Genomic DNA, 12,267 nt, shown 5'->3' with positions numbered 1-12,267 from the left:
TTACAGACGTGCACCACCATACCCAGCCATAGTAGCCTATTTTCATGAATATATATTTTTCATTCATAATTTTGATAAATGATTTTTCATTGATTATTCAGAAGCCAAAGAAAAATAGTTTTATCTGTAAAGACAAAGCAAGCCCTGAAAGAAGTGGGGCAATAAGGATGATTTTTATTGGAGGAGTTTTACAGAGCCATTCTATGAAGTCTTCAACAACTGTTTGGGGTGGGAGCATGGCTTGGTGGTACATAGTAACTTTAGCATTTTTTGTTAAGAAATGCCATTTACAATATAGTTCTTTTTTTTTTCCAGCCTTCCTTTATGGCAAGATTGTCATGAGTTATGGAGTAAAAAGCGAAGAAGACAGAAACAGATGGGCATGACTGATGATGTTTCCACAATTAAAGCCCCCAGAAAGGACTTGTCTCTGGGCTTGGATGACAGCAGAACCAACACACCCCAGGGTGTGCTGCCATCTTCACAAGTGAAATCTCAGGGCAACTCAAATGTGGCACCTGGTCAGTAATGCTTCCATGGGTTGGTTTCCTTCACATTGTTTTGTGATTAATGCTGATCATATTGTTCTAGTGTTGAAGCATCTTGTGGCTAATGATAACAATTAACATTTATTCACTGAAGTAGACATTTCTTTGTACCAGTACAGAAGTTTCATTGCTGTTGACACCACAATTTTAAGTAATCTTAAGATAACTTATAAAGAAGCATCAAATTACCTGATTGGCAAGTCCTCAGATTTCTGTACTTCCTTTTTGCTCTTAGTGCAGGAGTCAGTAGGTCTTTTACAAACACTACTCTCATCGAGGCTCAGCATTCAGTGTCTACAGATGCTTAAGGAGTAGGAAGAAAGATGTAAGAAGACAGCCAAAAATCATAATGGGAGCTCTTTCATACCATTTATAATGTCCTGATGTCACTCCTAATGTTTTGATTTCTCCAATTATAGTAAAGAATCTAAAAGATTGGAAACTGATATTTGAGCCCAAAATAACTTACAATATGAGAAGGGAAGGTCAGGCATGGTGGCTCACGCCTGTAATCCCAGCTTTTTGGGAGGACAAGATGGGCAGACCACTTGCACCCATGAGTTCGAGACCAGCCTGGACAACATCCTGAAACTCTGTCTCTACTAAAAATATGGAAAAATGTAGCTGGGTGTGGTGGCACGTACCTGTAATCCCAGCTACTCAGGAAGCTCAGGCACGAGAATTGCTTGAACCCAGGAGGCAGAGGTTGCAGTAAGCCAAGATTAAGACACTACACTCCAGCCTGGGTGACAGAGTGAGACTGTCTCAAAACCAACCAACAAAGGACGGTATCTTATTATCTAGTTATTTTAGGAAAACTTAAATTTCTTCCTCTGACTCAATCTGTCATAGAGTAAGCTTTTTGATACAGTCTGCCTCTTTAATGTTGTCAAGAGTGTTAAAATCATTTAATTCATTTAACTTTTTTAAAAGGACATCCACTTCCTCATTTTGCCTAAAACATCCAGAAACATTCATCTTTAAGTTTTAACAGAGATTGATGTAAAATAATGAGACACAGAGAGAGAGAGAGAGAGAGACAGAGAAAGTATGTGAGGTGGTGGCTTATTAAACTTGAAAAAATAGACTAGCAGTTCTTAAGAGATGAGTAAATGTTGACTGATCAGTTAGTTGATTAAAACAGATATGTGGATCAGACTGAACTTTTGGTGGTTAAAGATAAACATAGGTTAACTGAGAAAGCTTTAAAAAGATTACCATTAATGCTTGCCCATGTAGTCTACAAGCTACTACTTGACTTTGGTTTGACTGCATACTTAAAGTACTCATTCTATAAATGCCAAAAGCGATTGTTATTTGTTGTCCAAAAGTATTCTTTCTTGAAATAGTGAGTTCCCCTTATACATGAAAATTTTTGTCCTGCCAACAAAAGGATGTGAGATGGTAATAACAGAAATTTTGGATGGTGGTCCATTTTCCCAGGCAACTGTTGTCATATTTAGCAAGACTCTCAGGTCTTTATTTCTTGTTCACTTCATGGAACTGATGTCTTAAACTCTGCTAAACCTGGTACAACAAAAGGGTTGTTAGTTTACTCATTTTAGCTGGTAAAAAATGAATTGCCCTTTCTGGGCTCATTTTGTTGTTAATTTGCTCTAACTTACTTTACAACCCTATTTTAATGGAGAGGTTTTTTTTAAATTAAATTTAATTTTTTTTTTTTTTTTTTTTTTTTTTTGAGTAGAGTCTCTGTTGCCCAGGTTGGAGTGCAGTGGCACAATCTCGGCTCACTGCAACCTCTACCTCCCAGGTGGTGATTCTCCTTCCTCAGCCTCCCAAGTAGCTGGGATTACAGGCATATGCCACCATACTCAGCTAATTTTTGTATTTTTAGTAGAGATGGGGTTTTGCCATGTTGGTCAGGCTGGTCTCGAATTCCTGACCTCAGGTGATCTTATGTTCAGGATTTTGATACCAGCCCAGGTAACATGGCAAAACCCCATCGCTATAAAAAATACAAAAATTAGCCAGCCCTATATTCCCAGCTACTTGGGGGACTGAAGCGGGAGGACTGCTTGAGCCTAGGAGGTCAAGGCTGCAGTGAGCTGAGATTGCACCACTGCACTCTGGCCTGGATGATAAAATGAGACCCTATGTGGAAAAAAAAAAAAAAACAAAAAAACGGAGAGAGAAAAGAGAAAAATCAATATTATCATGAGTGAGAAGTGAGAATTGCAGGCTGGGCATGGTGGCTCATGCCTGTAATCCCAGCACTGTGGGAAGCTGCGGTAGGTGGATCACCTGAGGTCAGGAGTTTGAGACCAGCCTGGCAAACATGGCAAAACCAGTCTCTACTAAAAATACAATTAGGTGTGGTGGTTCGCGCCTGTAATCCCAGCTACTAGCAGGGGCTGAGGCAGGAGAATTCCTTAAACCTGGGAGGTGAAGGTTACATTGCGCTGATAGCGTACCACTGCACTCCAGCCTGGGCAACAGAGCAAGACTTTGTCTCAAAAAAAAAAAAAAAAAGTGAGAATTCTGTTTTGTTTTGTTTTTTTTTGAAAAGAGGATGAATCCTTCTCCATCATCAGCTAAGTGTGCTGAAATAAGAAAATGCCCCTTCAGCAAAAGAGGCACCTCAATTAAAGAACACATCCCTGAATTCACATGGCTAGACTATCTGTGCTAACAGGGAAATGAAAATAAGGAAAAATGACTTTTGATGTGTAGCAAACAAGCATAGTTTCTTATTAATGTTCACAGGTCATCAGAAGAACTTGCAGAAGTATCTCAAAATATATAAAGAGAATATAAAAGCATTAAACATCAGTTTTTCGTTGTTTAGAGTTCCTCTTCTATCAGTCAGTCATCTGTGATTATGGGAATTGCTTATCACTGCAGTCTTACAGTTATCATATGTGGTATTATATGCATTTGAGCCTTGTTGTTATATGTGATTCAGATAAGCTTGCATGCATGACGACCTGTGTAAATATCCCAAGTCTACACTGAAAATTGGCAAACAACTGAATCCATGTTACTGGTGACGAGTTAATACTATCATATGCATGTATTAATAATAAGCATGTTTCTGTAGGCAGTCCTAACTTACTTAGAGTTACTTAAAAGGTAATTTGAATAAAAACACAGGCATTTTATCAGAATCGGCAGAATGTCATAATTTCAATATAGTGCAAAGATAACCTTAGATTTTACATAATAAACTTTATTTTAGAGAAAGTACGGTATAGTTAAGAGCTCAGATTCTGGAATCAGAATATCTGGATTCAGATCTCACCTCTGCCACTTACAGAATATTTAACCTTGGGCAAGTTGCTTGGTCTCTTTGGGTGTCAGTTTCTTCTTCTCAGTAAAAGGAAGCTAATAATAGAGCCTGCCTTATAAGGTTGTTGAAAGGAATAATGGATATTAAATGCTTAGAAAGTATGTGACACTCTTAGCTGTCATCTATATTCATTTCCCATTCACAATGTGCTGTTTCCTGGTAAAATCCATAACATGAGTTTCTAGTAGTGATCTTGATTTTCCTTTTGAAGTATTTACCCCTAAAGATAAGTTACTCAAAATTGACTGCAGTTCTTTTTATGTACATCTTAAATGTACATGATATTTAACTAAACTTGAGGTTCTTTTTTTTTTTTTACAGTATTTCTTAAACGCTCTTCTCCAAAATGTACATTTTCATATGGTAATACAGAGCCATTTTGCTGTGGGGGTGGGAGGAGATGTGAATTATGGCAGTTCTAATTAATACAATTTTGTCTTTAGTAAAAACAGGCCCTGGACAGCACTTAAACCACAGTGAATTGGCAATTCTACTAAACCTACTACAGTCTAAAACAAGTGTTAATATGGCTGATTTTGTCCAAGTGTTGAACATTAAGGTAAACTCTGAGACTCAACAGCAGCTAAATAAAATAAACCTTCCTGCTGGAATTTTGGCAACAGGTGAAAAACAGACAGATCCATCAACACCACAACAGGAGTCTTCGAAACCGTTGGGAGGAATTCAGCCTTCTTCTCAGACCATCCAGCCTAAAGTGGAGACTGATGCTGCCCAGGCGGCTGTGCAGAGTGCATTTGCAGTTCTGTTGACTCAGTTAATAAAGGCTCAGCAGTCAAAGCAGAAAGATGTGCTACTAGAAGAGAGGGAAAATGGATCGGGACATGAAGCGTCATTACAACTCAGGCCACCTCCAGAACCTAGCACTCCAGTGTCGGGTAAGTGTGTAGATACCAGACCACTAACACGGCTGCATTTACACTGTCAGCTCAGTGTTGGTGACTATAATGTATATAGTTCAGTGAGATTGCTAAAAGGTGTCCTGAAAAATCTCAGGTTACTGGCAATAGGTTGGTTTTTTAGTCTGTTTACTTCCAGGAATGGATTCTTTAACAAAGTATCCATGTGAGTTAGAACTCATTATGAATGGTAAAGATATTTCTAAGGTAAGCCTATGGTTAAGGAATAATATTTAACTCCAAATACAAAAGGATGCTTGACCAAGGCGTAATTTATATATACAGTAGCTTTTGTTCCTCAGGCAATACAGTATATATGAAGTACCTTTGAATAGCAAATTATGGCTGAGTGCGGTAGCTCACACCTATAATCCCAGCACTTTGAGAGGCTGAATTGGGAAGACTGCCTGAACCCAGGAATTCAATAGCTATCTGGACAACATAGTGAGACCCCATCTCTAAAAAATTTTTTTTCGTTAACTGGGCATGGCACATGCCTGTGGTTCCAGCTACTTGGAAGGCTGAGGTGGGTGAATCACTTGAGCCCAGGAGGTCAAGGCTGCAGTGAGTTGTGATTACTCCATTGCACTCCAGTCTGGGTGACATAGCGAGACTGTTTTAAAGAGAAGCCAAATACAGTAAAATCTTCCAGTTACCATAGTATTTGTAAACTTTGTTTTTTTCATTTAACATTTTGCTAGAGATGGAACTTCTAATCATCTTTAGGACTACCTACAGGAAACACTGAGTATTTTGAATATCAGTTTTCCATGGTAACTTTTGACCTTGTTTTTGCTGTTTCACTTAGGACAAGATGACCTCATCCAGCATCAAGATATGAGGATCTTGGAGCTAACACCAGAACCAGACCGGCCTCGAATTCTGCCTCCTGACCAACGACCTCCTGAGCCTCCTGAACCACCACCAGTCACTGAGGAAGATCTGGATTATCGGACAGAAAACCAGCATGTACCCACCACTAGTTCTTCATTAACTGACCCTCATGCCGGAGTGAAGGCAGCCCTGTTACAGCTGCTTGCTCAGCATCAGCCCCAGGATGACCCCAAAAGAGAAGGTGGGATTGATTATCAAGCAGGAGACACTTACGTGTCCACGTCAGACTACAAGGACAACTTTGGATCCTCTTCTTTCTCTTCTGCTCCTTACGTTAGCAATGATGGTCTAGGAAGCAGTTCTGCTCCACCATTAGAACGACGTAGTTTCATTGGAAACTCAGATATTCAGTCTTTGGATAACTACAGTACTGCTTCATCTCATTCTGGTGGTCCACCTCAGCCTTCTGCCTTTTCTGAGTCATTTCCCAGTTCAGTAGCTGGATATCGAGACATTTACCTCAATGCTGGTCCCATGTTGTTTAGTGGAGACAAAGACCATAGATTTGAATATAGCCATGGTCCTATTGCAGTCCTGGCAAACAGCAGTGACCCTTCCACGGGGCCAGAGAGTACTCATCCTTTGCCAGCAAAGATGCATAACTATAACTATGGTGGTAACTTACAGGAAAACCCAAGTGGTCCCAGCCTCATGCATGGACAGACCTGGACTTCTCCTGCCCAAGGACCTGGATATTCACAAGGATACAGGGGACATATTAGCACATCAACTGGCAGAGGTAGAGGCAGAGGGTTACCATACTGAGTATCTGTTTTTCCTCAGGCACATCATTTTTATCTGGAAAGACTTTTCTAGCTGCAATTTAAGGCAGCAATCCAAGAGACTTGAATAATATTAATTCAACAACAGCTTTATTTTTATGTGGAGAAGGGTCTTGCATACAATAGTTTAAAAAAGACAGAAAAAAAAACCTTTGCTTAAATTCATGCTGTTCTAAAAACTAGATCTATCGATTGTACATCTTCACAAATTCTAGTTAACAATTTTATTTTGTATTCTTGCAGTTTTAAGTGGATGCTAATTTTAGGGACATAGCCTTTTATGGCCCTCTTGCAGATCTTCTGAACTATGCACATTTGTGCTTTTTTTGTAAGTTTGGACCAACTTTTATGTAACAAACAGCCCCTCCCCACCTCCAGTTTTACAACAATCAGAAAGGGCACTGATTTATTTGGTATTTTTCTTTTTACAAAGCTACCTTTAGTCAAAGGTCACTGTCAGTCTTTGCACCTGCTTTCAGTGTTATTGTGAAAGGTGTACTTTGTGCTCATTTCAGAAAATAAAACACAACCTTTCTCTTGATGCAACAGTTTTATAAAAAAAATGGTAAACGTTATTTTTGTTTTGTTTTGCAGATTATCATAGCCTAGCAAAATGCATTCAAATGAAATAGTGAGTTTTATATGCAAACTATGGGTGGGGTGGGGAGGGAAAGTAAGTGCCTTAACAGGTAAGGTCTGAAAAAAGAGTTAACTTTTTATCCCCATTTGTCTTTTCAAGGGAATCAATGCATTGAAAAGGCAGGAAGCTCTCAAGTTTTCAGGGGCTGCCTGTTCAGTTCCTGTTAGGTCCATTCCCTCTGCCTGTCACACTTTCTCCTTTTCTGCCTGTCTTTGGGCTGTGTTACCTTTCACTACCACCTTCTCTTGATAGGGGAGTGAGAGCAAAGAAAGGGAGAAGAACTGCAATCAGTACTTTTTTTGTTACTTCTGAGAAGTTCTAAAAAGTTTTGTCATTTAAATGGTTGAAAGTAATAGCTCAACGAGAATTTTAGAGTGCCATTTTCTTTCAGGCTGGCATATTGTCCCTGTTTCCATTTGCCATGGATAATTGGAGGCCATAGTATAGAAGCAAGAGTTAATAACAGAACTTACATAAATGTGTTAAAGTTCATGGGGGAGGGGTGGCAAATACCATATTTTAAGTTATGTAATTGCCATTTTAAGGAAGTCAGTTCTGTTCACTTGTTAACTAGAAACATTGCCTACATTGAATTTATTGAAGCAAAAAGAAAAGGCAATGAGAACTTTTATATTCCTTCCTGTCACCTTCTATAAAGTTGATCATGACTTCTGCCAGACTCAGAGCAACAACTTTAGTTCATTTTAACTTTTTTTTTTTTATAAAGAGCATCAAAGAATGGAGTAATCCTTATTTAAACTAATGGTGTGAAGTCTCACTGCGTGCACAGTCACTCTGACACATACACACACAATTATAATAATTCTAGAAAGGAACCAAAGGTAAATCACCAGTGTTTCCATTATTACTAAATGGAAAAATTGACTGGAAGTTAGAGTTGTGCCAATTAATCATTTTGTTCATTAACTGTTCTGGTAACTTTTGTTTTTTTTTATTGGAATCTTAAATTGGAACACCTGTTACGGAATATATATTGCTCCAGTTCTAAAGCCAGTTAACCCTGTGCCCTCTAACTTATGAACCTTCATTTCAAAACAATGTGGGAAGCATTGTAGTTTGATGACAGTAAGACTATTTTAAAGAGGATAATTTACCATTTTACTACTATAAAATAAGTTGATATCAGTTGACCATTTTATTTTTTGATGGACTCTTTTTTTCATTGGGGAGAAAGAAATGAATGAAAGAAAAAAAAATCTTGCTTTTATTTGAATATTGATTACTAACAGCTTATAAACTACATTGCAGGAAGTGAGGAAATATTTTGAAATTAGCAAAATAGCAACAGTATTCAAGTATCTGAAATTTTAATATGGTGAGTCTTAGAGCTTTAGGCTTTCCTATAAGTGACAGTATCTAAGTTATTCTGAATAGTCACACTTGATAATTCTGCTGACCATAAGCAGCTAACCTACAATTGAAGATATTTATGTGACATGAATAGCCTGTGTTTCAAAAATTAAATATTTTATATAAAATTGAACTGTGTTTGGATAGTTTTTCTAATCAAACATTTCAGTGACATGTTGGGAGAGCGGCTGGGAGGACAGGGAAATTGTTGCTTTGAAATTGAAAATTTGAACTAGAACTTCTAATATTATCCTAAGATATCACTGCATGTGAGACATACGTCTTTTATGTATCCCTTAAAAGAAAAAATGTTGCCAATTAAGCCAAAATACAGTGCTAAGATGTCATCAATTTTAAGCTACATCCCAGATTCAGACATGTTATATGAAAATATTTATCTTATAATTGATAAAATATGATAGTCAAAACTCTTAATGCTTCCTTCCATAGTATTTAATACTTTAATTCAGTGAATTTGGATTGATAGGACAAGGTTGGGAAATCAGTAGTACTATAGGTGGTAGTAAAAGCAGTCATTACTGAAAATTTGAGTGAAATCTAAGGAACAAATAATATTGCTTAAGTTTTTTTGAAAAAAGCAGGTAAGTCAAATTGCAAGTTAAGAAGACAAAAATAGAAAAGATTTGACCTGCAAAAAGAAGAAAGTATCTTCTCCCACGTGAAATTATCTTTTGTACTTAACTCACACAGCAGGTTTTTCTGCATGCAACTCAGTATGTCCCATGTCTTCATTATTTGTTGGAGAGTTGCAGGTCACTTGCGAAACCTTAAAATACTGATTTTTAAGGAGTTTATTGATTAAAATCATTTGTGGAATGTGAATTAAGGTAATAATTCTAGCTGTGATTCACAGCTTTATTCTGTCAGCAAATACATAGTGCCTACAACATGCCAAGTACTAGTCTAGTCCTTGGGGTACATCAATAATCATCAACAGTGTTAAATCGTACTTCTAGTGTGCTGACAGTGAGCAAGATTTTTTAAATGTCTAGAGAAGCTAGTGGTATTTGCTTCCCTTAGCTGTATCTAAGTTGAACTTAAGTGAATGTAAGGCATGAAAATTTGAGTGTCTTTTTGAAATTTTAAATTGAAATTTGGATAGAGATGGTTCTGGAGAGAATCATCAAACAACTGGAAATTCAGTGATAAAATTTTAAGTTGAATCTGGCCAGTTTGCAATGGCCTATTTGTAAGAAATATCAAGACTTCTTGAGGAAAATGAAAAGTGAATAGGTAAATGTTTACAATCGAATCGGACTGGTACTTCTGAGTCAAGGTTTTGCTGTTTGCTTTGAGCTTAATCCAATTTGGGATGTTTTTTTACCCTAGGGCTTTTTGTTTTCTTTATTTTTTGGGGAGGAGGAGACTTGTTTTATTTTCCAAAAAGTAGAATCCTTCCTGTAGGAGATAGCTAAAACAAAAAAAAAGTTGAAATACATGTTTTGAATATAGATCAACTAATTCCCTGGGATATAATATCCTTTCAATTTTTTTTTTTTGGGGGGGGGCCCAGTCTGCCAGTACCTTTTGATGTTTTATTTTTTTAATTTTTGCAAGACAGTCTTGCTCTGTCTCCCAGGCTGGAGTTGCAGTGGTGCCATTTCGGCTCACTACAACCTCCGCCTCCCAGGTTCAAACGATTCTCCTGCCTCAGCCTCCTGAGTAGCTGGGATTAAAGGCGTGCACCAGCATACCTGGCTAATTTTTGTATTTTTGGTAGAGACGGGGTTTCAGCCATGTTGGTCAGGCTGGTCTCGAACTCCGGACATCATGATCCGCCTGCCTTTGCCTCCCAAAGTACTGGGATTACAGGTGTGAGCCACCACACCCAGTCTCCTTCTGTTATTTTAAAAGCCTTGAACAAGATGTCCCAATAACCTAAAATGATCCAATCAGCCTTCTTACTTTACAGCTAAGAAAAATAAGGCTTAAAGAGAGGGATTGCCAGAAATTTTGGCAACTGGATTGCCTGTGCTTGCTCTGCTAAGCCATACTTAAATTCTGTAGTACATAGTTAACTTTTTAATAGGGAAATTGCCTCAAAATAACTTGACCAGTGGTACAGTAAAATAATTAAATTTAGACTATGGGACTAATGGTTTTACACAACTGGCTTTAAAAAGTCTGCTTAAAAAACAATATTTAGAAAAAAATAGAAAAAAACTTTTTGAAATCTAGGAGCCTAAAAGGGCTGTTTGTTTCATATATGGAGAATCTTTGAAAAGGAGAGTCCTGTGTATTTTTTCATTTGTTCGAAGAAGATTAGTTATCAATAGGCTTGCAAACATAATTTGCTTTGAAGTTCTTTCAAGGTTTTATGCAATAAATGACCTATTGATTTGGAATTTTTTCTTAAAAAATTAAAAAAAAAATACTTTTAGGGTTTCATAATTTCAGGTGGATTTTTAAGAGGAGCGATAGTTTGCCATTTACCAAAGATTTCTCCAGATAATTTCCTAAATATTTCTACTTAAAAGCTATTAATAATTAGCTGTCATGGGATCCAGTTGAAGATAGGGAAAATAGAAAACTTTTATCAGAATGGGAAGAACTTATCCTTTGAATTTTATAGACTAACAGATTCTGTGGGTCTTAACTCATTTCAGCCTATCAAATGTCCCATTAAAAATGAATTCTCTAATTGTATTCAAATGAGGCTCTATGGTGAATACAGAATCACTCTTTTAAGTTTTTTCCCCAGTTAATTTGTTGTAAAAGTGTTATGCCCTTTTGCAAGAACGTTGTCTTGTAACTGTTAAAATCTAATGTATTAAATACAAACCATTTGTTTTTTACCTTTTTTTTTTTTTAAGGCTGTATTCAATAGTCTAAATAAATTGCCGTAACACTCCCAGGCCATTTTTCAGCCTTGTTTGCTTTTTGCTTCTATCCAGAAAATACTTTTTGAAGTAATCTTATCTGATAAGGATAACTACTTGTAATCCAATATACCATATATATATATTTTTGACAAAGGTTAAGATGTGGAATCCTTTTATAATCTTTTTATAATTAGTACATATTCGGAAATAGGAACACAGAGAAGAACACCCCCAGATAACCACTTAATATTTTACCTTTGATGGATGTCTTTGAATGCTTATCAGTTTTTTCTAAAACCATGGGATCATCCTGCCCATAGCTTTGTAATTTGAATTTTTTCATTTAATAATATGTTGTGAACATCTCTTGGTATTAAACAATTAAATTCTACCCTCTTATTTAAAAAAAAAATTTTTTAGAGACAAGGTCTCACTCTGTCCCTGAGTCTGGAGTGCAGTGTTGAGATCATGGCTCACTGCAGCCTCAAACTCCTAGGCTCTAGTGATCCTCCTGCCTCAGCCTTCCAACTAGCTGGGACTACAGGTGTGCACCACCATGCCCAGCTGATTTTTTTTATTTTTTTATAGAGATGGAGTCTCCCTGTGTTGCCCAGGCTGGTCTCGAACTCCTGACCTCAAGCAATCCTCCTACCTCGGCTTCCCAAAATGCTGGGATTACAGACATGATGAGCCACTGTGCCCAGCCCTCTCCTCTTTTTAATGGTTGTAAATTACTGCTTTATAGAGGAACCACAATTTCACAATCTCTCATTGCTGGACATATTTTGAACTTTTCTGTTACAAATAATGTGATGAAAGTCCACAAACATATACATAGACACAAACATAAATTAATGTCCTTGGAGTTGCTGGTATAAAGAATGCAGTTTAAAAATGTTTGCTAGATCCAAATTGTTTTAAGGAAAAGTTTACCAGTTTCACATTCCTCTTCCTTAACCTTTTCA

At 37.2% G+C, this 12,267-nt stretch overlaps 1 protein-coding gene across 2 annotated transcripts in view; it reads left to right on the top strand.

Annotated features, from left to right (window-relative positions):
• Positions 1–9,937, top strand: part of CDK13 (cyclin dependent kinase 13) — a 127,255-nt gene extending 117,318 nt beyond the window's left edge. The window contains exons 12-14 of one of the 2 annotated variants that reach the window (XM_012473569.2): positions 316–521; positions 4,479–4,751; positions 5,581–9,937. In XM_012473569.2, coding sequence (XP_012328992.2) covers positions 316–521; positions 4,479–4,751; positions 5,581–6,431 — 1,330 coding nt within the window. In that variant the 3' untranslated portion in view covers positions 6,432–9,937. Of the gene's footprint in view, positions 1–315; positions 522–4,298; positions 4,752–5,580 lie in introns of both variants that reach the window. The other variant, XM_012473563.3, reaches the window with a different exon arrangement.
• Positions 9,938–12,267: the final 2,330 nt, after the last annotated feature.

Source organism: Aotus nancymaae, unplaced genomic scaffold, assembly GCF_030222135.1.
Source record: "Aotus nancymaae isolate 86718 unplaced genomic scaffold, 86718_ANA_hifiasm-v0.15.2.pri h1tg000065l, whole genome shotgun sequence".
NCBI classification, from domain to species: Eukaryota; Metazoa; Chordata; class Mammalia; order Primates; family Aotidae; genus Aotus; species Aotus nancymaae.
This window is presented reverse-complemented; position numbering and strand designations above follow the sequence as displayed.